This window comes from Marmota monax, unplaced genomic scaffold (genome assembly GCF_021218885.2).
Source record: "Marmota monax isolate L192 unplaced genomic scaffold, Marmota_monax_Labrador192_F-V1.1 WCK01_AAM20220418_F8-fsc00092, whole genome shotgun sequence".
Classification (NCBI taxonomy): Eukaryota; Metazoa; Chordata; class Mammalia; order Rodentia; family Sciuridae; genus Marmota; species Marmota monax.
The window spans coordinates 2,902,281-2,926,702 of record NW_026692583.1 but is presented as its reverse complement, the minus strand read 5'-3'; the positions used below and the strand labels follow the sequence as shown (position 1 = coordinate 2,926,702).

The 24,422-nt window shown below is 39.0% G+C and overlaps 1 protein-coding gene across 12 annotated transcripts in view; it reads right to left on the bottom strand.

The window, feature by feature from the left end:
- LOC124093606 (anaphase-promoting complex subunit 5) overlaps window positions 1-21,930 on the bottom strand; it is a 94,483-nt gene extending 72,553 nt beyond the window's left edge. For 2 of the 12 annotated variants that reach the window (XM_058579860.1, XM_058579859.1), the window contains exons 1-7: window positions 20,571-20,979; window positions 16,527-16,606; window positions 15,511-15,620; window positions 14,407-14,599; window positions 8,244-8,310; window positions 5,041-5,142; window positions 3,245-3,435 (exon numbers count right to left, since the gene is read on the bottom strand). In XM_058579860.1, the coding sequence (XP_058435843.1) occupies window positions 3,245-3,435; window positions 5,041-5,142; window positions 8,244-8,310; window positions 14,407-14,599; window positions 15,511-15,620; window positions 16,527-16,606; window positions 20,571-20,777 (950 nt within the window). In that variant the 5' untranslated portion in view covers window positions 20,778-20,979. The other 10 variants (XM_058579863.1, XM_058579856.1, XM_058579857.1 and 7 more) reach the window with 10 other exon arrangements.
- Window positions 21,931-24,422: the final 2,492 nt, after the last annotated feature.

Sequence of the window (24,422 nt, the reverse complement as noted above, 5' to 3'; positions counted from 1 at the left end):
ATCTTCTGGTTTTCCATTGCTATTAATCAAAAAATCCTAATAAGAGTTTTCAGTAAAAGAGAAGAGACAAATTGGTTACAATATCTGAAATGAATGAGGTGTCTGCTATTTTCCAAATGCCAGAGCAGACAGGTCTGTAGCCTCTGAACAAGGGCTCTCTATGTCACTTAGAGTTAAAGCCAAAGTCCTTACCTGGCTTCTAGGACTGCTCTGATCCTGCCAGCTCCCTAAACATATTCCCCTCCTCCTCACTTACAGGATTCCAATCACACTGTTTGCTCCTCAAATGTGCCACATAAACCCTGCCTCGGGGCCTTTACACATGCTCTTTTCACTGACATGAACAGAGCACTCAACTCCCATAAATCCTTTAAACCTCTGTTCAAATGTTAGGTCAACAGAGATCAGAGAAAGCTGAGCTGCTACCTGTTTATAGTGTCCATCTCCTTCATGATAAGCTCCACAACAGGTTGGTTAGTTTCTCACTTCTATATCCCTAGCAGCTGAACTGTGCCTAGTGCATGGTAGATGCTCCACAAATAAAGATCAAGATTTTCAAGAAATCCCCACAATTCTTTTAGTCAAGTGACACAGATTTATACAGGACCATAGATACAGGAATGGGGGGGGGGGGCAGATGCCTGGACATGAGTAAATTGAGAAGAATGACACAATGACACATTAATAAAAACCCTCTGCCAGGCATGGTGACACACGCCTATAATCCCAGCGGCTCAGGAAGATCTTGAGTTCAAAGCCAGCCTCCGCAAAAGCGAGGTGGTAAGCAACTCAGTGAGACCCTGTCTCTAAATAAAACACGAAATAGGGCTGGGGTGTGGCTCAGTGGTTGAGTACTCCTAAATCCAATCCCTGGTACCCACCCCAATAAATAAATAAATCCCTCCTTTTCTCACTTGGATTCATCCAATTTTAGCTGTCTATCCACTGACAATATTGTAAACACAAAGAAATTCTGCAGACCAAAAGATTATTTGTATCTAAGAGGCTGTATACAAATTTCTTTTTAAATTTTTAGTTGTTGATGGACCTTTGTTTTATTCATTTATTTATATGTGGTGCTGAGAATTGAATCCAGTGCCTCACACATGCAAGGTCAAGTGCTCTACCACTGAGCCACAACCCCAGCCCTATTTCCCCTACCCTTGAGAAAAGTCAAGACAAATTTCTGAACACCAGCGAAAGCTTTATGTATTTATTTTTGGATACTGGGGATTAAACTCAGAAATGATTTACAGCTAAGCTATATTATCAGCCCTTTTTTATTTTAAAACAGGATCACACTAAACTGCTAAGGGTCTTTGTCAGTAGACAATTTGAATTTTCCTGCTTGAGTCTCCCAAGTCACTGGGATTACAGGCATGATGCACGTGGCAGGAAAGCAGTTTTTAACACAAAAATAAGTTATTGGTGCCAAGTGTAGTGGCACTTGTCTGTAATCCCAGTAGCTTGGGAGCAGGCTGAGAAAGGAGGACCATAAGCTTGAGGCCAGCTTTAGCCACTTAGTGAAAGTCTGTCTCAAAAAAGAAAAAGGCCTGGGGCTGGTAGAGTGCCTGCCTCCCACGTGTGAGGCACTGAATTCGATAATCGGCACCACATAAAAATAAAGATATTGAAAAAAAAAGAAAAGAAAAAGACTAGAAATGTGGCTCAGTGTTAAGTACCCCTAGGTTCAATCTCTACAAACCTCCCCCAACCTCTCAAGTAGCTGGAACCACTGCACCTGGCATCTACATAAAATGAAGCACTACACCCTTACCTGGTGCTCACCAGCTTTCAACCTTATCTGGCAGCCACATCTCAATCAATCCAAATCTTTTTCACATGACCTTTCACTACCTGAAGATGTTAACAGATACTTGGCTAACATTTTCTCCAGGCTAAATGTTCTTACATCCTTCCCACGTTATTCATGTGTCCTAGCTTTAAATGTCTCAATACTGAAAGACTGTCCCCCCCACAAGCTCCAGCTGTCTACATCTCTTTTGAAACCTGACAACCAGGAAGGACATGGTGGCATGTGTCTGTAATCTCAGGTTTGAGACCAGCCTGGGAAACTCAGCAAGACCCTACTAAAAAATAAAAAAGTTTGAAAGACCTGGGGATGTAGCTTAGTGGTAGAGTGCCCTGGGTTCAGACCCCAGTACCAAAAAATAAAACAAAATCTAACAACCAGAAATTAACAGAATTCCCTGGGTGCTTCCTGGTACTTCTTTATTCTTGAACTTTGAATACCATTCTTCTATTAACACACCCTAATGTCTCTAATCAAAGATGTCTATAGCAGAGATGTAATGGGGAGTGAATCCCAGGGTGTTCAACCACTGAGCCACATCCCCAGCCCTATTTTATATTTTATTTAGAACTAAGGTCTCCCTGACTCAGGTCCTCGCTAAGTTGCTGAGGTTGGCTTTAAACTCACAATCCTCTTGCCTCAGCTTCCCAAACTGCTGGAATTACAGGCAGCAACAGTTTTGTTAAATAGTAAAAAGTCACAGGGTGAGGTGTAGGGGACAATATAACTCATTCAATTAGTAATTTCCTACATTTCACCATTATTCACATCATTTCCTCATTTCCAAAACAGCCTCTGGTGAGTTATTGAAATCTAACTCTATTTACTAAATAATAATTTATTTTCCTATTTTTATACATTAAAAATACAGGTATAGCTTAGCAATAAAATAAAACAGTGTCACCTTACTGGCTTCCTGGACTCCATCCAGAAGCAAACATGTGGCTTTTAGCAAGCATGTGCAGTCTTTCATCCAATAGAGGAAACACTTCCTTTTCATTTTTTTTTTTTTTTTTGGTGCTGTCTGAAACAATTTTTACTTATTTTTATTTAATTCATTTTTGAAAATACTAAAAATGGCTTTTAAAGTCCCATTATTACCTCCAAAAATACCTGCTGGGGATTTCTGGCCTAATTGCCTAATTTCTTTTTCACTGAATGGCTGTGCTGTTCTCAGAAGTAATGAATCCAGAGGCCTGGCACTAAGACAGTAATGCTAAATTGTGACACCAGGGGGCGGACTAGTTAGGTAAAAGGCTTTCATTAACCTGTGCCAGTGCAAAAGGGTCTATTTACTCTTTGAAGTCAGTGAAAAATTAAGTTGAAGACTCTCTTTCTTCTTATTTTTAAAAAAATACAATATTTTTTAAAAGCACATCTCATTAACATCGTTTTTTCAATGTCTGCATGGAAAAAAATCTATAAACTTACTAGTGACCGAAGCGGCAGTGCAAAGCAGCCAGGTTCAGAGCAGCATATCTCAAGCTCCGGCCATAGCCCTCTTCCCCGTTACTCTTACTTTCAGCTCCAGTGAGAATCAGGCGGTCAAAATAATGAAGGAGGCTGTGTGTTGAGCTGAAAACATCCTGGACGCGGAGGTTGTTCAAGTAGCTAAGGTAATGCTGAAACAAGAAATAAAACACATTTTTAAAAAATATTTATTTTTTAGTTGTAGTTGGACACAACACCTTTATTTCACTTGTTTATTTTTGTATGTGATGCTGAGGATCGAACCCAGGGTCTCGCACATGCGAGGCGAGCGCTCTACTGCTGAGCCACATCCCCAGCCCCTCCACATTTTTTAAAAAGTTGCTCTTCCTCTGCTGGAATACTATTATGGAGAGCACCATGGGCTGGACACCTGTTATTTCCCCTACCCTTGAGAAAAGTCAAGATTTATCTTATCTTTTCTCAATAGGAGCTAGCACAGTTGCTCCAGAGGGAGTCCACGAATAAAAATTGGAAGTGCCATTACTGTTTGTGTCAATTTTATCCTAAACATACATCCATTAGGCCTCTGATTGCATTAGGATCCATGAATGACACACAAGGGCAGCAGGCCTCACCTAGTTCAGGTATTGAGGAACACTGTGAGCTCAAATCTAAATATCTTAAAATCTAAATTCATTGCAAAGTACAAAACTGATTTTTCTAAATGCCCAAATTAAAACACAGTGAGTTACTGAAATTAAAATTCATTACCTTCTTTTATTTTGAATCACTGAATCAAACTTCTTGCTAATTTACAACAAAGAAAAATGGGCATATTTCCACATATAAATAAACTCTGATGTCAAACCCAGATACTAAGTCAAACTTAGTGAAGAAAAATTTTCAGAGTTAAAAATCCCAAGGAATTAAATTATTAAAATTTAAGGAAAAAACAGCTAGATATGATGTTGCTCGCCTGTAATCCCTGTAACTTGCGGGGCTGAGGCAAGAGGATCACAAGTTTGAGGCAGTCTGGGCATGCAACAAGACTCTGTCTCAGAATAATATCAACAGGGCTGGGATGTAGCTCAGTGGTAGAGCACTCCTGGGTTCAATCCCTAGTATGGGGTGAAATAAGGGGGTGATAAAAATGTTCATAAATGGACGCAGCAGTGCACACCTATAATCCCAGCAATTCAGGAGGCTGAAGCAGGAGGACCACAAATTCAAGGAAAGCCTCAGCAACTTACAAGGCCCTGTCTCAAAATACAAAATAATAAAGGCTAGGGATGTAGCTCAGTGGTTAAGAACCCCTATGTTCAAGTCCCTAGTAAAAAACAAACAGTAAGAACAACAATTAAAAAAAAAAAATGCTGAGGAAAAGAGTTTTTCAGCCCCCAAACCTTTTTTCTCTTCTTTTTTTTTTTTTTTTTTTGGTGGTGCTGGAGATGGAACCCAGGGCCTTGTGCATGCAAGGCAAGCACTCTACCAACTGAGCTATATCCCCAGCCCATCTTTTTTTTCTCTTTCTTTTTTTTTGGTCAGTCTATTCTATCATCATCTGTCCAAAGCTCACATCATCAGAGAGATGACAAATGAAAGAACATCAAAAGCTAAGCAATGCCCTACAGCTAGGTGAGGGTGGGAGGAGCTTTGCAACTTGTGCTGTTTCTTGTCAATATTCTTTCAAGAACTTAGGCCAATGTTAATATTGATCCTCATTTGTGTGGCTATTTAATATACCAAACAGCCTTGACCTTCTTCCATCTCAGCAACAAATTCCAGAAAAGACTCACCGCTTCAGCAAAATCAGGATTAAATTTCAACAAGTTGTTCAATTCTTTCTGCAAGGAAGCTGGAGTGAGGGCTTTAGTCTCATCATTCTTTAACAAAGAAGCCTGAAATTTAAAATGTCAACTCAGTAAAAAGATATGGTTAATTAACACATGAAAATACATACTAACTAGCATCACTTGATGATTTTCTTTTCCACAGAGAGTCCTTAAGGTCCAGTCCTGGTCTCCTCAGTCCTTGCCTTCTGCCCTCACTCCAGGGCCTGACTGGAACACATTCTCCTCCTCACCATCCACATGGCTGCTTCCTCTCCTCAAAACACCAAGTGTCCTGAACACCATTCCCCACCTGCACACCCTTCCCAGGTCTAGCCAACTATGCCCACATCTAGCTCACCCTCCAGGTCCCAATTTAGATTTCAGCTACTTGTTTCTATCACTTTCTAGACTAGGCGAGATCTTACAAGCCTTCTGTACTTTCCCTTCCTGTAGCACCTAATAGAGTACATTAAAATGGCCAGTCTGACCCTTCCCAGAAAGTAAAAGCTCCTTCCAGGCATGCAAAGTGTTTACTTATCCTTCTAACTCCAGTGCTTACTTGCAAAGTGCCCTGTGATATCCAGGTCCCCATCCCACCCTAGTTGTTTCTTATGGGTAATATCAATAACAATTATACAAATCATGTTGCAATAGTTTGGATGTTAAATGTCCACGTGTTAAAGCCTTGGTCCCCAGGTTGGCAATGCTGCAGGAAAACCTTTAAAAGACAAGGCCTATGAATGACTTAGGTCATTCAGAGCATTCCTTTGAAAAGGACAGTAGAATATTGGTCTCTCAGTCTGTTTCCTCAGTCTCTGTTTTCTGGTGAGAGACGTGATCACCAGCATATATTCCTACCAGGATGTGCACCCCTCACTAGAATCCCAAACCAATGGGGCCACCTGATCTTGGACTTGAAACTCCCAAACTGTGCCCAAAATAAACCTCTCTTTACCTCCTAAGCAGCCTATGTCAGTTATTTCATTACAGTGATGCAAAGCTAATGCATGTGTAGAAAACTAGTTTCAAACTAAATGCTTAATGAGTTTATAGACAATTTATTCCAATTTTGTCTAGTTTTTGCATAAGTAGTAGCAATTTCTCATTCCACTTTTAATTCATTATATCATTTATAGAAAATTCCAAAACTATGGAAAGGGTACAGAAGAAAAATCTATAATCCAACCACACAAAAATAATAATACTCTAATGTATTTTATCCTATTTTTTCCTGTATGAGATTATGAATGTGTGTGCTCATAAGTGGATACGCATGCATAACACATTTTTAACAAGATTAGAATATGACATAATTTTACTTCCTGTTCATAAAATATTAACATTTTAAACTGTCTCATCATCAAATAGTCTGAAAATGGTTTCTAAAGAAAAGGTATTCCCTTTCACATTTTATTTTTTTAACATTTATTTTTTAGTTCTCAGCAGACACAACATCTTTGTTTGTATGTGGTGCTGAGGATCGAACCCAGGCCGCACGCATGCCAGGCGAGCGTGCTACCGCCTGAGCCACATCCCCAGCCCTTTCACTCACATTTATTGCAAATGCTTTTACATTTTGTTGCTTGCCTTCTAATTTTGTTAGAACATGTTATGACACAAAGACATTAATTTTTATGCTGAAAAAGCAAATGATCTTCTATTTGTTTTCTTCCCCTGCTTTTATGTTTAGAAAGTCTTTCCCCACCCAGATCAGTTAAAAGTTAATATGTAGTTCCTACTGTTCTAATTATAGCTTTAAGCGTTCACATTTAACTCTTTAATCCATCTGTAATGTAATGAGATGTGAGGCGGAGAGGAGGATCCAACTGACAAGCATTTTTTTCCTTAGAGTTAACCACTGTGTAGGTGAGCTTTTCTAACCTGTCTGAAATTAACCTGCAGAAGTGAGTACATAAATTTTATCTAGATCTAAATGTTATATCTTCCTGCAGAAAAAAAACTTTTGGGGAGTATGGGGGTATTGGGTATTGAACCCAGGAGTGCTTTGCCACAGGGCCACATCCCTAACCCTTTTCATTCTTTTGAGACAAGGGTCTCAAACTTGCCATCCCTCTGACCCAGCCTCCCAAATCACTAGAATTACAGGCATGTACCACTGCACCTAACCACAAAGAAATTAACAAAATCCGAAAAAGCTAGAAAAATAGGACGAAAAATAAAAATTCTATACTGAAAATAACAGAAGAAAAATGTTCAGCTTACATTACCAAGAAAATGAAAACATGTGGCTCAAAAGCAGCAAAAAGAAATGTTTGTATCTGGGCTGGGGTTGTGGCTCAGTGGTAGAGTGCTTGTCTACCATGCATGAGGCACTGGGTTCGATTCTTAGCACCACATAAAAAAGAAATAAAAATACGGTGTCCACCTACAACTAAAAAAAAAAAGTCAAAATAACAATAATAATAATAATAACAACAATAATAATAATAAAAAGGTATATTAAAAAAGAAATGCTTATATTAAAGTATACTGGTGTTTGCAACTTGTAATACATCAAAAATAAGATAAAGCTGGGTGTGGCTGCACAGGCCTGAAACCCCAGCAATTTGGGAAGCTGAGGCAGGAGGGTCACAAGTTTGAGGCCAGCATGGGCAATATAGTGAACTATGTCTCAAAATAAAAAATATAAAATAAAAAGGCCTAGGGATGTAGCTCAGCTGTAAAGTGTCCCTAGATTCAATCCCTAGTACTGCAAAAAAAATAAAGATGAAATCAGATAGAGGATGGGTAAATATTTATAATTGGCTAAAAGATAGGTAAGTATTTGGTAAACACAAGAAAATATTAACTATGGGATACAGGTGATGGGCTTACGGGTATTTATAATTTTTTTTGACATTTTTAATATATGAAAAATGTCCATAAAAAACAAACGTTGGGAGAAGGGAAGCACATCTTCTAACTCGTGTGTTTCTGGGCACATACCATTACTAAAGGAACCTGCATTATAATGTTAATACAAAAATAAAATCACAAAAAATAAGGGATACATAGCTACAACTACACTGTTGGTGGAAAAGGTAGAACCAAGAGTCAAGGATAATGCAGATTCACTACTAAACCTCTCAACATCACAAGCATATGCCATAATACAGAATGTCACAAGAATCTTTAAAACTTCATGATAATTTGCAGAATTAACATACCTGCTGAGAAAGAAAAAATTCCGCTTGTTTTTGAGATAGCGGTCCACTGCAAGATACCTCTTCTTCTCTGGAAAACAACAAAAATAGTAATAAATTAAACAAGAGTAAAAATGACAACATTTACAAAATCATAAAGATTTTTGCATAAAGAGTCCAAAAACTTTAAAATAATTCCATCTTCTCAGACATGTAATCGCAAAATGATCCAGCAATTCCACTTCCAGCTGTACACCCAAAAGAACTGAAAGGAGGGACTCACGCAAGCAGATATTTGCACACCCATGCTCATACTGGCATTATTCACTACAGTCAAAACATGGAGGCAACCCAAGTGTCCTACGACAGATAAACAAAATATAACATGTACACACAATGAAATGTTATTCAACCTTAAAAAGGGAATTCTGGCATGTGCCTCAACATGGATTGATGAAATAAATCAATCAAAAAAGACCAATCCAGCTGAAAGCAGTGATATACACCTGTAATCCCAGCAGCTTGGGAGGCTAAGGCAGGAGGATCACAGTTCAAAGCCAGCCTCAGCAAAAGCGAGGTGGTTAGCAACTCAGTGAGACCCTGTCTCTAAATAAAATACAAAATAGGGCTGGGGGATGTGGCTCAGTGGTCAACTGCCCCTTTATTTTTTCCCCCCAGTACCAAAAAAAAAAAAAAAGACCAATATCGTATGATTTCACTTACATGAGGTACATAGGATCATCAAAATAGTAAAAAGCAGAATAGTAGTTGCCAGGGACTTGGGGGGAAGGTGGAATGAAGGGTTATTATTTAATAGGTATAGGTTTTACAAGATAAAAAGAGTTACAGAAGCTGGAAGTATAGCACGCATGAGGCCCAGGGTTCAACCCCAACACCAAAAATCCAAATTATGGAGATGGATGTTGGTGATGGTTATACAAGTTATATAAATGTACTTAATGTCAGTACACTTTTTACCACTTAAGATGGTCAAGATGATGGGGCTCAGGTGATGGCTCAGCAGTGAAGCGTTTGCCTAGCACGTGCAGGGCCCTGGGTTCGATCCTCAACACCACATAAAAAAACAAAATTAAAAAAAGGTATTGTATCCAACTACAAATAAAAAATAAATATTTAAAAAAAAAAAGAAAGATGGTTAAGATGGCAAATTTTATGTCAGGTGTATTTTACAATAAAAATTTATTGGGGAAAAAAAAGTGATGTTGAATGACCTGCCAAAGCTCATACAAGATAATCATATAGAAATACAGATCTAAATTCTACACAGCTTCCTTTCTAAAATGCAAATCTACCATATCACCTGTGATGTAAAGCCATTCAGGAATTTCCCACCACCTTGCAAACTGAAGCTTAGCCAGGGAAGAGTGGTGCATTAGGTCCTGCCTCTCCCTCTTACCTACATTCTGGCCCTTACAGGCACCCCAATGCAACAAGACACTACCACTGCTTCCTCAGCCTCAGTGCTCTTCTCCCAACCACTGTTGTACTTCATACCCCATCCATCATTCAGGACTAACTCAAAGGTCATATCCGCCAGGAATTCTTTCTACCATCCCTCACTTGAGCTCCTACCTCTCCTAGTGATGGCCATCACGCCACCTATGCATCACCACCATGGCTGTTCCTCACCTGTGCTGCAGGCAAACACCCAGTACACTCAGTGCCTCCACACACATCAGGCACTCAATGTTTGGGAAATGAATGAATAAAGTTTGTAACTCCTTGCTAGAGAGACGAGATGGTTCTACAATAAAAAGAAGGAAAGAGGCCTTTTCTTGGAAATCACCATTTGTTAGCAGTTTAGATTACACAGAACAGATAAACAAGAAGTATACTATTATAAATCTTGACTCCAGGACTGGGGATGTAGTTCAGTGGTAGAGCACCTTCCTACCACGCACAAGAATCTGGTTTCAATCCTCAGCCATGAAAAACCAAACAAAACAAAAAACATCTAGACTTTTTAAAAAAATTCATATTTGCACAAATAAAAAAATTTCATATTAAGAGCAAAGTATGAAAAATATCCCTTTGCCACATGACTCTGAAGAGGATTATATAAGGAAAAAAAAAACAGGCAGGGTGTGTTGCCACACACCTGTAATCACAGCAATTTGGGAGGCTGAGGCAGGAGGATCCCAAGTTCAAAGTCAGCCTCAGCAACTTAGTGAGGCCCTAAACAATTTATTGAGACCCTGTCTCAAAACAAAAAATAAAAAGGACTGAAGATGTAGCACAGTGGTATAGCACCCTTGGCTTCATTCTCCAGCACCCAAACAAAAACAAAAACAAAACCTCCAATGCTCAGGCTGTACTATCCTCCACTGCATCCATATCAGTTTGTCCCTGTGTCGGGACACCTAGCTCCCAATCTTAAGAGGTCCCCTCTACAGCTCCCCTACCCCAGTCACTCTATATCCCTGTCTCCCATTTCATTTTTTCACTGCGTTGACACTCTCTGAAACTACATATTTATACTCTATTATCTGTTCAATCCCACATAACTACATAAGGAGAGGGACTTTCTTTGCAGACACACAGCATCTAGCACAGTGCCCCACAGTGCCTTCACAAGAAGCATCCAATAAATACTTGTTGAATAAATTAATGAGTTTGGGAGACTGACATTAAGCCACTGATGAAATACTAGAGAATTCCTACATTTGTGAGGCTCTTGTAAAAGCCCACAGAAGAGGTGGCTGGACTAGCCTGCAGCCTACCAACCTTCATGACAAGCTCATGTGGTGCAACCCCACAGGTCTCTTCTAGTGCAGTATGCAAGAACTGCAGCATAGTAACAGCAACCCACAAAACACACACACTAACTCTCAGGCTATTTCTTTCATAAATGGATTTTCAAGACACTTGGTAAACATTTATTGACTGAATATTTATCTCCTCACTGCTGAACTAACAGTTGTATTCTCATTTTCAAACAGGAATAATTTCATTGTGAAATGGGAAATCAGCAAGCTATGCAATATTACTTAATGTGCATATTTTTTACCTTTTTAACTTGAATACAAATTTCTAAAGCAAGAAAAATTATTTCCCTGAAAAGTGTTAAAAATATTCTAATAATTATAAGAACAAGAGGGAGGGAAGGAAGGAAGGAAGGAAGGAAGGAAAGACTTTCTCAAAATGCAATAAAACATTAGAAAAGATTACAAAAGGGCTAGAGCACTTGCCTGGTATACATGAGGCATTGGGTTCAATTCCCAGCACACACACACAAAAAAAAAAAAAAAAAAATCACAGAAAGAAAACTGAAATCTTCCTTCTCATACAGTTAAAAAAAAATTCTCTAGGGGCTGGGGTTGTGGCTTAGCAGTAGAGCACTCGTCTAGCGCAACAAGGCCCTGGATTCTATCCTCAGCAACATATATAAATAAATTAAATAAAGGTATTATGTCCAACTACAACTAAAAAATAAATATTAAAAAAAGAGGCTTTAAAAAAATTCTCTAGCAAAATAATGTTTTGGACAAAGAATAGTACTTGTATTTATGTTCAAATGATACTTCTTTAATTTTCATGATGAAATTCAGTTTCCTAAAGGTATACTATTTTCTGAAAACATACCTTTATAGTAATTATTATGTTCATAAATGAATTCTTTTTTTAAATATTTATTTCTTAGTGGTAGTTGGACACAATATATTTTATTTTTATGTAATGCTGAGGTTCGAACTCAGGGCCTCGAATGTGCTAGGCAAGCAATCTACTGCTAAACCACAATCCCAGCCCCATAAATTCTTTTTTTATATTATTATTATTTAATTATAGGTGGACACAATGTCTTTATTTTACTTTATGTGGTGCTGAGGATTGAACCCAGTGCCTCACGCATGCTAGCGAGCACTCTACCTCTGAGCCACAATCCCAGCCCCGCCATAAATTCTTAAATCGGGAAAAACAACAAAAAGATGTAGTTAAACCTAATTGAATTAGCACAGGGGGCATACATCTGTAATCCCAACAACTCAGGAGACTGAGGTAAGGAGGAGCCAAAGTTTAAGGCCAGCCCGGACAATTTATCCAGAGCCTGTCATAGAATAAAAATAAAAAGGGCAGCTCAGTGGTAAAAGCACTCCTGGTGTTAATACCCGGTGCATCAACCAACAAAAACTAATTAAATCAGACCAATTTAAGAAAAAGCCAAAATAAAACATGAAAAGTCTAAATTAACATTTCCAAAGAAGTGATGCTTCCCTACTCTAAGCAAACAAAGTACCAGAACAAGGATTACACTATAGCATAGAGGCACTGCTTAGGGGAATTGACTGAAAGAGAAGTTGGAATAATAATAATTAACATTTATGAACACTATTTACTAACCATAGTTTTAAATACTTAATATAATATAAACTAATTTAATTATTCTAACACTCTTCTGAGGTGGTATGAGCCCCATTTCGTACATGAGGAATTTGAAGCACAGAGAAGGTGAGTAATCTGCCCAGGGTCTCAGAGGGAGTAAGCAGAGAAGCCAGCACCCATACTCAACGGTGTGGTTCCTCAGCCAGACTCAGCCCTAAGCTCCATTCTTTCCACTAGGCAAGAAGCACTTGCAAGCATCTGGGGAGAAAAGAGTTTTCAGAAGCACTAACTAGTACTACTTTCTTCTTGGTCCCAGCATACGCTGAACAAATCACATGACAGTACACAGGCCTCTCAGAGACGGAAGGGAAGCATTCTTGTCAATACACAATGTCATCCCTCACCATTCAGGGGGCTAGCCAGCCTACTTAGGGCAGGAAGGGCTCACTGCCCTCAGAGCTCTGCCCTCACTGTATTATACCATTTGTTTACTCTGAGTCTTCCTCACCAGACTGTAGGCTCCTTGAGAGCATGGAATATCTCTGTGTGCGCACCAATACATAAATGCTTTCACCTTCAAGTGCAAGTAGTTCATGTGGAAGGTGGTCCCAGGTACCAGTGCCTGGGGAGAGGGCAAGTATGACAGCAAAAGGAAAGAAGTCAATAAAAAAATGTGTTCCTGGGTCAATTACCAGCGTGGGCAATGGACTATATATTTTGACTCTTTGCTGCCTCCATCCACCACATATTCGCAGACACTATGATAAGCACTGTAAAGACACTATGCTAAGCACAGGGGAAAATATGGTGAAACAAGACAGAGAAAGTTTTTAGCTCTAAAGGTGTGAGAAGGCAGGATAAAGAGTTAAACAAGTAAGAAAATTTTTAAAAGGCTATCTGGTGGGGCTGGAGATGTGGCTCAAGCGATAGCGCGCTCGCCTGGCATGCGTGCAGCCCAGGTTCGATCCTCAGCACCACATACAAAGATGTTGTGTCCGCCGAGAACTAAAAAATAAATATTAAAAAATTCTCTCTAAAAAATAAATAAATAAAAGGCTACCTGGTGATGAGAACGATGAAAGAAGTAAAGCTGAAAGTGTTTGGGATGGGGGAGACTCATACCTGGTCAGGGAAGGCCTGTCTGAGGACATGGGAGCTGAATTCTGGATGGTAAAATGAAAAAAATCAGGTGAAAAATCAAGAAAGAACATTCCAAGAAACCTGTGACACACTGGTCTGGAGTACTGAAAAAAAACAAAAGAAAGCCAGTGAGACTGCTGAGAGCCGAGGGGAGAGCAAGAGCAAGAGATTGGAGAAGAGTGCAAGGCTAAATCAGGCAGGCCTGGAGCCATGGCAAACTGGGATTTCTGTCTCTGAATTCCAAGAACAACCAATGAAGGGTTTGGGACAGAAGAGTGCAATGACCTGATTCACACTCTTACAGGTTTCCTAGGAACTGGGTGAAGATGGACTGTAGAGAAACAAGATACCAGTGAGGACGCTGGTGAAGACGTGCAGTAGAGATCTGGTGCTTGACTCTCAGGGCATTAGTGGTGATGAGAGACACAAACATGATCAGAGCATGCTGGGAAGGAAGGATTGAATGGACCTGCAGAGGGACTAAATTTCAGGGTGAAGGATAGGGAGGAACAAAGGATATCGCTAGTTTCAAATCTGAACAACTAGGTGAGCAGTGATACCACCTGCCCAATGCCTAAACCTTAGGAGGCATTCAATAAAATTTCACTAAATTAATGATTGTTAATTCACTTTGATATAATGAATGCTACCAGTCACAGCCTCCCAGAAAAGAAACAACACATTGAAACTGGATAATTTCAGTTACCTTACGGACACGTCAAGTTCTTCTTTTTCCATTTTTCTTTCTCCTTCCTCTCTACTTGTCAGTTCCATCTCAGTATCCTCCACTGTCTTTTTCTCACCATTTTGGAAGTACTGTTGAAGGGCGGTGTATAGTTTAAACACTTGACTGAAAGAAAGTTTACTGTAGGCCAAGATCATGTGACGCAGAAATAAACCTAAAAAATAAGACCACAGACAAGATGAAAGCATTAACTGAAATCCAGCTACAGGATACCAATGACTATGTGGCACAATCCTTCCTTCACAAGAACCAAAGAGACACTTGCAGGTGCTGTTTCCTCCTCCTGGAATGTTCTTCCCTCATTCTTACAAAGCTCATCTTTCCTTATTTGGGGCTCAGTCCTCCCATCCCAGTTACTCCATTTTCATCCCTCACAGTCTCTATTTTAGTTTCTTTATGGTTGTTTTAAATATCTGAATCATCTTATTTATTTCTTTACTTTTTACCATCTGGTTTCCCCCACCAAAACATCATCTCCATTAATGAAAAATCAATGTCTACCTTGTATATCCAGAGCCTGGAACAAAGGAGGAGATCAACAAATTCCTGATGTTGAGTAATATAAAAATTACCATGCAAAAAAAACCCAGAGAGATGGAGCATGGATACAAAGCTAACAGAAAAGCTTTAAAAAAAAAAAAAAAAAAAAAAAAAATATATATATATATATATATATATATATATACACATACATATATATCTGCATTTTATATACTGTTAACAATAATATATTTTTACTTACCTCTCTTCGTAAGTTTGGTTGGTGACCCTCACTTACAGTTGCACAATGCAGGCAAGTGATCCAGAGAACTGTAAGAAAGAGCTGGCAAACCCTAAAAACCCCAGAACCAGGCTCGGACTCTGACTATTACAGAAAAAAACAGAAGGTACTTTTCCATAATTATTCTTAAATTCAATTCTTCAACAGCAAGGCAATAAATACAAACCATAACATGTCTAATATCCCTACTGTTTGTTCACAGATAAAGCGAAGTAAAGGTGTCACTTAGAAAGTTGCTCACTTCAATGAAAATACTCTCTGCTCTTCTTAGAAGAGTTTCATACCTACTACACTTGTTTTGTGAACCTCTGGTTCAGTTCCAGAAAAAGAATCTGAAAGGTCATCAAAAAACTGTTCCATATCCTTCAATTCGCCTTCAGCCATCAGTTTGATTCTGAATGAGAAAAGTGAGGTGTATATTTTAGGAAGGCCCATGCTCCATATTTCTGAAGTATTTCTTCCCACTTTCCATATTCCTGAGTTATCTATTTTAAAGGTGATTCAGAGATTTGTATAAAACAGTAACATGTAAAACAAACTTCATAATCTGAAACGTCACTCCCATATTTCTGAAAAGTAACACTGCTGCTTTCTTTTTTTCTCTTTATATATATATTTTTAGTACCAGGGATTGAACCCAGGGGTACTCAATCCTGGGCCATATCCCCAGCCGCCTTTTTAAAAATATTTTTATTTAAAGACAGGGTCTTGTTAAGTTGCTGAGGCTGGCTTTGAACTCTCAATCCTCCTGCCTTAGCCTCCCCCAAGATGTTGGGATTACAGGCATGCACCACCATGCCCAGCATCATTGCTGTTTTCTTGATCATAAAATTTATCCAAGTATCAGCCCATAAAAATAAAATTATCTGCAACAATTAAAAAAAAAATGAGGTAGATCCACACAAAATAAAAACTTCAAGGAAAAAAAAGGCTGCAAAGAAGTATGTTTAATGTATCCATTTTCTTTTAAATTCATTAAAGGTACTTATGAAAACAACCCTTAGAATAAAGATAACTTTTTTTTTTGGTGGTGGTACTAGGAATTGAACACGGGATCTTGCATAGGTTTGGCAAATGCTCTATTTTTGAGCTACAACCCAGCCCATTTTAAGTTTTATTTTTAGGGGGAAAAAATGTTTTATTTGCAAAAGAGTCTAAGTTGCCCAACTGATCTCAAACTTTCCATCCTGCTGCCTTAGACTCCCATATTTTACTTAAAAAATTAATTACCACATGCCCTATTGTAATTTTTATCTACCTTGAAATCTTTTCTGTATATACAGAAGAAAATAAAATTTACCTGATCTGTACTGAATTTGCCAGCTGAGGACAAGAGTCTTCAATTAACTTGTATAGTTTTGACAGTGTAATGTCTGGGCCCTGAGGAAAGGAGAAATAGGAAAATTACAGATAAATGTTAAAGACCTGTAGACTGACAAAGAACTACAAACATACATTCATTTATCGACCTCTCTGCTTTAACAATCATTTCAAACATGAAATATCGAATCAGATTTTTCTTATCTACCTAAAACATTAAACTAATACTTCAAAATTGCTTATTGTCTTTTAGTCAGTAGAATAGTCTAAAATGAAATTTATTAATTTATTGTATGAGGATGTATAATTCCTTCCTTCAAGCTCTGTAATCACAGCAAAACTGTAACTTCTGAGTCCCAGTTTCCTTCATTAGTTAACAGATGTAATAACAATTATCTTCCTTATTTGCAGCAAAGATCAGGTAAGATAACGTAAAGTGCTTTGTAAACTGGAAAACACTATTCAAATGCAGTTACCATTTTTCACAAACATAATCTCATTTGATTCTTTCCCAGACTTGTAAGGCAGGCAGACAGTATTTGCTAAGACCATTAAAAGTACCATGATGGGGCTGGGGTTGTGACTCAGAGGTAGAGAGCTTGCCTAGCATACATGAGGCACTAGGTTTGATCCTCAGTACCACAAACAAATAAAATAAAGGTACTGTGTCCACCTATAACTAAAAAATAAATATTAAAAAAAAAAGTACCATAAGAGCATCAAACTTCTGCTAAGAAGATTATAATGGGGGGGCTGGGATTGTGGCTCAGCAGTAGAGCACTTGCCTAGCATGCGAAGGGCCGTGGGTTGGATCCTCAGCACCACATAAAAATAAATGAATGGAATAAAGGTATTTTGTGTCCAATTACAACTAAAAAATAATAATAATAATAAAAAAGATTATAATTGGGGCTGGGGTTGTGGCTCAGTGGTAGCGCGCTTGCTTAGCATGTGTGAGGCACTGGGTTCGATCCTCAGCACCACATAAATAAATAAAATATTGTCCATCTATAACTAAAAAAAAAAAAAAAAGATTATAATCTAGGGGCTGGGGTTGTGGCTTAGAGGTAGAGGGCTTGCCTAGCATGTGTGAGGCACTGAGTTCAATCCTCAGCACCACATAAAATAAAGATACTATGTCCACCAATAACTAAAAAATAAACATTTTTTTAAAAAGTTGTATCTAGTTGTATTTTAAAAGCAAACATTGAGTCTTTCTTGAGCAAAAACACAGTGTATACACCAAGTTTGGATGTGGATAATCCAGCAAATCTACTTCAGGGGAAGTTATATTTGGCACACATTGTTTGAAATGAAGAAAAACTGAAAAGAACCTGTAAGTAAAAAAAAAAAAGACTTAATTCATTATAATAAAAAGTTAAACTATGTTGCTTATTTTACTATAAAATATACTGCAATCATTAAAAAGAATATTCAAATGTGCTGACATGAAAATATCTTCAAGACTTGTTAAGTGAAAGGAGTAAGCTGTGGAATAGAAGTAGAATTTGTACCAAAAAAAGCAAAATGAAATTAAAAGCACACACATATATTTATATATACCTATAATCATATGCATCTAGACATCTAGAAAGATCCATTCCAAAGTGTTACTCAGCAGATGAATTAATGTTTATAATGATAATCTTTGGAAAGGAAAAGAATTGGAAGGCATGCAGAATTATCATCTTTCCATTGATTTTTGTATTAAATAAAGTTTTTACAAGACACCTTTGTGCATTACTTGAGTGGTTACAATTTAAAATTTGGAGGCTGGGGATAAAGCTCAGTTGGTAGAGTGTTTGTCTTGCATGCACAAGGCCCTGGGTTCAATTCCCAGCACAACTGAAAAAAGTCAAACAGTAATAAAGGAGCTGTTACTAGAAGAATTATGTATAAACTTTGATTAAAACTACATAGTAGTTAGCCAAGCAAGGAATCAGAAAAAATTCCGGGGGGGGGGGGGGGGGGAGAGACACAACATATGCTAAGGCAGGAAGACGGGATTTAAGATACCAGGATTATTGCTACTTTTCTGTTCTTACTAATTTTAGTATTTTCACTTTTATTTAAAGAACAGGGAGAAATGCACTTATAGTAATAGTAATGTGGATAAGACTACAGCCAACAAGTTATAGAGATGCTCTCCCTTTTATTTAACTATGCTGTCCCTTTTATTTAACTAAGCAAGACACTTAAGCACTATGTCCTAGGTTGCCACCTTTTCCAGTTCCCCTCCCCCACAAATTCAGGTGAAGGGATATTTTGTGTGTCTGTGGTACTGAAGATTAAATTCAGAGATGCTTTATCACTGAGCTAGCCTCAACCCTTCTTTTATTATTATTTTTTGAGACAGGGTCTCACTAAATTGGCCTCAAACTCATGATCCTCCTGCCTTAATAGCTAGGATTACAGACCAGCAACACCATGCCCAGCTGTGATGGATTTTCGAACCCCTTATAAAGTATACTATGTGGCAAAAATGCAATTCAGTATAATTTTGTTAAGTTTATCACTTAAGATCTCATCATTTAGAGGCCCAGGCGCAGATCTGTTTCTGTCACCACTATTCCTCAACAAACAATTGCTCGTACTTCAAGGTCCATGAGCTTAACATTCCATCTTCTCTAAAAAAGGGCAAATCAAACTGGGTGCAGTGGTGCATATCTGTAATCCCAGCAGCTTTGAAGGCTGAGACAGGATTGTTAGTTCAAAGTCAGCCGCAGCAACTTAGTAAGGCACTTAGCAACTCAGAGAGACCCTGTCTCTAAATAAAATTAAAAAGGGCTGGGGTTGTGGCTCAGTGATTAAGCACCCCTGGGTTCAATCCTCAGTACCAAAAGCAAAAAAAAAAAAAAAAGTAAATCAGGCTGGGTGTGGTGGTGCACACCTGTAATCCCAGGACTCAGGAGTCTATGTAAAGAGGATAGCAAGTTTGAGGCCAGCCTCAGCAACAAGGCCCGCAGCATTTTTTTTTTTAATATTTATTTATTTAGTTAGTTAGTTAGTTAGTTAGTTTTCGGTGGACACAACATCTTTGTTTGCATGTGGTGCTGAGGATCCAACCCGGGCCGCACGCATGCCAGGCGAGCGCGCTACCACTTGAGCCACATCCCCAGCCCCAGCCTGCAGCAATTTAGTGTGATCCTTTCTCAAAATAAAATTTCAAAAAGGGTTCAGGATATGGATCAGTGGTTAAGCATCTCTTGGTTCAATCCCTGGTACAAAAAAAAAAAAAAAAAGGAGGGGGGAATCACATTTCATTCCTTCCAGGAATAACTTCTCAGGCACTTTACAAGGCTTTGGAGAATGCAAGGGTGGATAAAACAGGGCAAGTATTGTGTTCGGATACAATCTAGTGAGGAAACAGACATCAATCACATAAACACACAAATACATGGAAAAAACTACAATTGAGGGGCTGGGATATAGCTCAGTTGGTAGAGTGCTTGCCTCGCATGCACCACAAAAAAAAAAAAAAAAAAAAAAAAAAAACCACAACTGATATAAAACTGAAAGCGTTAAGGAACTTGCTCAAGTGACAGCTAGTTAAGTTGTGGAGCTCCGTGGCGTGAATCTGGAAAACGAAATAGGGTATGTGAAGTGCTGAACACACAATAAATGTTCAGTCTTTGCTCGTCACTAGTTTTATGTCGTTATTACTACTTATTATGGTCCCCTAAGGTAACTCAGCCTGTATGATTCATCTCCGTCTCTGCAAAGCTCAGGACTGTGTAGCTCCACTTTACAGAAGATCTAAGATGATACCTCTCCCCCCCGTCACTCAGATAATACTGATGGCCAGACGAGAACCTGCAAAATAATGCGCGTAAGGCGCCTAGCCCCTGCTAAACGCTCATCAAGTGTTAGTTGGCGGGATTTACTACCTTTATTTTTTCACGTTCCTCTAAGGCAGAAAGAGTACTTGATGAACCCCGTGTCCCCAGAACAAGGGCAGTGTCCTGCACAGAGCAGATGTACACTAAGTTTGCTAAATGAGCAGGAGCTAGTGGGCGCCCCTCACCTGCAGCAGCGGCAGGAGTAGCTGGTTGAGCTTCCGCCGCTCCAGGAGGCTGACCGCGCCCTCGCCCGTGCGGCCCATCTCGTTCAGCAGCACCAGTACCGCGATCTTATATGGCGTCACCCAGTCCTTGATGCCGAACACGTTGGCGTGCACCACTCCATTGGTCATCATTGGATTGAAATAGAGGCTCTCGTGGACGCTGGCCATGGCGGCCCTCCGAGACTAAGTCTCGGAGACCCGCCACGCGCAGCACCCAGCCGGCGCCTCACGGCATACCTCAAGCGGGCCTTCACTTCCGCCCGCCAGCCCGTATTTCAGGAAACTGGCATCCTAGCTCTCAGCGGCATGCGGTCGGCCAATCATAGAGCACAGGGGAAGGCTATCACCAATCAGGATATCCAGTGGTACAGTGAGGGTGGGGCAAATATGGTGCATCAGGTGACTGATTCCCTACGGAAACAGTTGCCAAAGGAGAGCAGATTCCGGGTCAACATGGGCAGAAAACAAGAATTGTAAAGAAGAGTTGGGGCTTATTGTCCCAGACTGAAAGGATTGAGAGGCTGCCCATTTGTTCATTCAATTTGAAAGCAGTTCAAGTTCGATTTTGAAATGGATGTGTTTAGAAACAATTGAAATTAGCTGGGCTTGGGGCTGGGTCTGGGGCTATAGCTCAGTGGCTGATCACGTGCCTACCGTGTTTTTTTTTTCAGTATTTCACAAATGCCATTTGCACCCAGCCAAGTCAGGTTACATAATATGTCCTTACGTGAAATAGAACATAAAGAATAACCTTGCCTAATAAACTACAAACTTAATAATGTGGCATTCAAAATCCTCCAAAAGCAACTCCAGCCAATATTTTCAATCCCAGTTTTCATAATTTCCCTTCATCTGCACTTCTCAAGACATTTGGTTCTCTCCAACCTGAATTATTATTACTAATCATTTACCATTCCTAATAGTTTTTATGCCCCTTGAAAGAAAAAAGGATGTATTAATTCTACTTTGGCTACACACAAGCATATACTTGTGCCCAGCTTTTGTTGTCTGAATCCCATTTGTTTATGAATCCAGATGTTAGTAATGAGCAGTGAAATGCAAAACAATATAGCAGGGTCACAGGTTTCTTTGAAATTGCCTTTAATGAACAATGGAGTAACTTGTAGAACAACAACAGGTGTACTAACCTGCGCATAAATAAAGGGAAACAATTAAGAAATACCTGGAGAAAAATAGATCGATGGGGCTAACTTCTGGCAGGGTCCACAGAGGTTAGTGTAGCTGGTGCAAATATCCACGGGAGACAGCTGAGTTCAAGCAGAGGTTTATCAACAGAGAATATCTGCCAGGCTGCCCTTCTTCAAGGCTCAATAGCCTGCTGGAAAAAAAAAACCTCTTAACTATTTAGTCAAGTACAATGGGGTAGTTAAAAATTAACCCCTCTGGTCCTGAGAGTGTTACCTGGCGTCTTTGCTGTGTTTTCGGTAGTTAGGGACTCTTTGCAGGAGGGCAGATGCTGATTTTCAAAATGAAGTTAATTTGGCCTAAGGACCTAATAGGAGGTCATTGAAAAATTAGGATTTATGGCCATGGGTTTCTCAGTGTATTTCAGAAGGGAAATTTTATTAATGGTGCAAGATTGTGAAGATGAAGTCTGCCTGGTCATTGACCCCAGCACCCACATTAATATAGAATTGACTTGTATGAAGTCCCCCTGAATAGGAAGGTCACCATGACAATTCCAGAGAAGACCCCAGTTGGTCCAAGCCTCCCCTGCTGGATGTGAAAGAGGAGTTACAAGTCTGATTGACAAACACTGTGGAAGGTGAAACCCTGGCTCTCAAGGCTAGCATGAAACAGCAATAAATTTGGAGGCAGCATGGTTTCCTTACTGGTTCTCAGCTCAGAGTATTCTTTGCTCAGGCCTTTCATTTATGATAAAATTCCCTTGCTTGACTTTTCTTTCTTTCTTTCTTTCTCTCTTTCTTTCTTCTTCTTCTTCTTTTTGATTTAAATCTTTATTTTTCCATATCTTTATTTTATTTATTTTTATGTGGTGCTGAGGATCAAACCCAGTGTCTCCCATGTGCAAGGCAAGTGCTCTGCCATTGAGCCACAGCCCCAGCCACAGCCCCCTTGCTTGACTTTTCGTGTCTGACTTTAAGTTTTCTTTCTTCAAGACACAGGAACTGGGGTTTGGAGCTTCAGTTCCCCATGCTCTTGGGAGGGAGATACCTATGGGCTGAAAAACAGAGAAAGAAAGCCATTGATGGAAGCTAACTTATATATCTTGAGAACTCATGCTGGCTTTTTGCAAGGAATTAAATATTTAAATAATCTCTTTCTTTGCCTCAGTTTTATTCCCTCTCCCTTTTATGAAAAAAGCAGAGTTACAAATTCGCAGCTCTCTCAAGATCTTTTTGCATTTTGTACATAGAATTAAATGAAGTTTGACAAAAGATATTTGTGGAATAAACATCTGTCCAACCTGAAAATCCCAAATAGAGACACTTAACAAATGTAAAGAGCCAAATAATTTTATAAAATCCTGAACAATTTTACTACTTGGTAAGATTTCCAAGTCATTCTTTTTTTTTTTTTTTTTGTATTGGGGTTTGAACCCAGAGGTTCTTAAGCACTGAGTTACATCCTCAGCAGTTTATTTTTAATTTTTAAAAATTTTTTAGTTGTTAATGGACCTTTTTTAAAAAATTTATTTGTATGTGGTGCTGAGAATCAAACCCAATACCTCACACATGCTAGGCAAGTGCTCTACCACTGAGCCACAACCCCAGCCCTAGGTTTTATTTTTTATTTTGAGACAAAGTCTTACTAAGTTGCTTAGTACCTCACCTAAGTTGCTGAGGCTGGTTTTGAACTTGTGATCCTCCTGCCTTGGCCTCCCAAGCACTGGGATTATAAGCATGTGCCTCCAGGCCTGGCCATTCATTCATTTAATCAATAAATATGTGCTGAATTTCTATTGTATTCAACCTTTATTCTAGGTGCTAGGAACCAAAAAGGGGTGAATTTCTAGACCAGAAATTGTAAATTGGTGATTTCTGAACCAAATGTGGCCTATTTGACATTTTTATTTGCCTTACATAATGTTTCCAACACTTAAAATTTGGAAATTTTAGCTCCTTCCTCTCCAATCTGTATGTCCAGCTTCACTAGAAAATTTGGCAACATGGTTTATTCCTAAATGTTAACAATTGACTGGACATAATCAGTCAAATAAATCTTTATTCAAGGCTCTTATCTCCATCTTGTCACAGTCCTCATCATTCTTTATTGTTCTTTTTTTTTAAAGAGAGAGAATTTTTTTTAATATTTATTTTTTAGTTTTTCGGCAGACACAACATCTTTGTTTGTATGTGGTGCTGAGGATCAAACCCGGACCGCACGCATGCCAGGCAAGCACGCTACCGCTTGAGCCACATCCTCAGCCCCTCTTTATTGTTCTTTAAGAAAGAACTTGCTTCACACATTTACCCTGTGTTACCCATTGACTCAGCTTCATCAGCCACCATTTGAGTTGGGGTAACTCCTGTTTTATACTTCTCTGTTATTCGTATATACAGTAGTCCCCCTTTATCAAGACCTCCAGTAGATGCCTGAAACCTCAGATACTGCCAAATAAAATATACAAGTACAGTGATACCTTGACAGTTCATCTGGCAACAGACAGCTATTATATTACTAACAGGAAGGTAGCCTATACAGTGTGGATACCCAGGACAATAGGATGATTCATGCCTCCATTGGGATGGAGTAGGATGGTAAGAAACATTATCACACTATCCAGTACAGTGCACAATTTTAAATTTATGAATTGTTTATTTCTGGAAT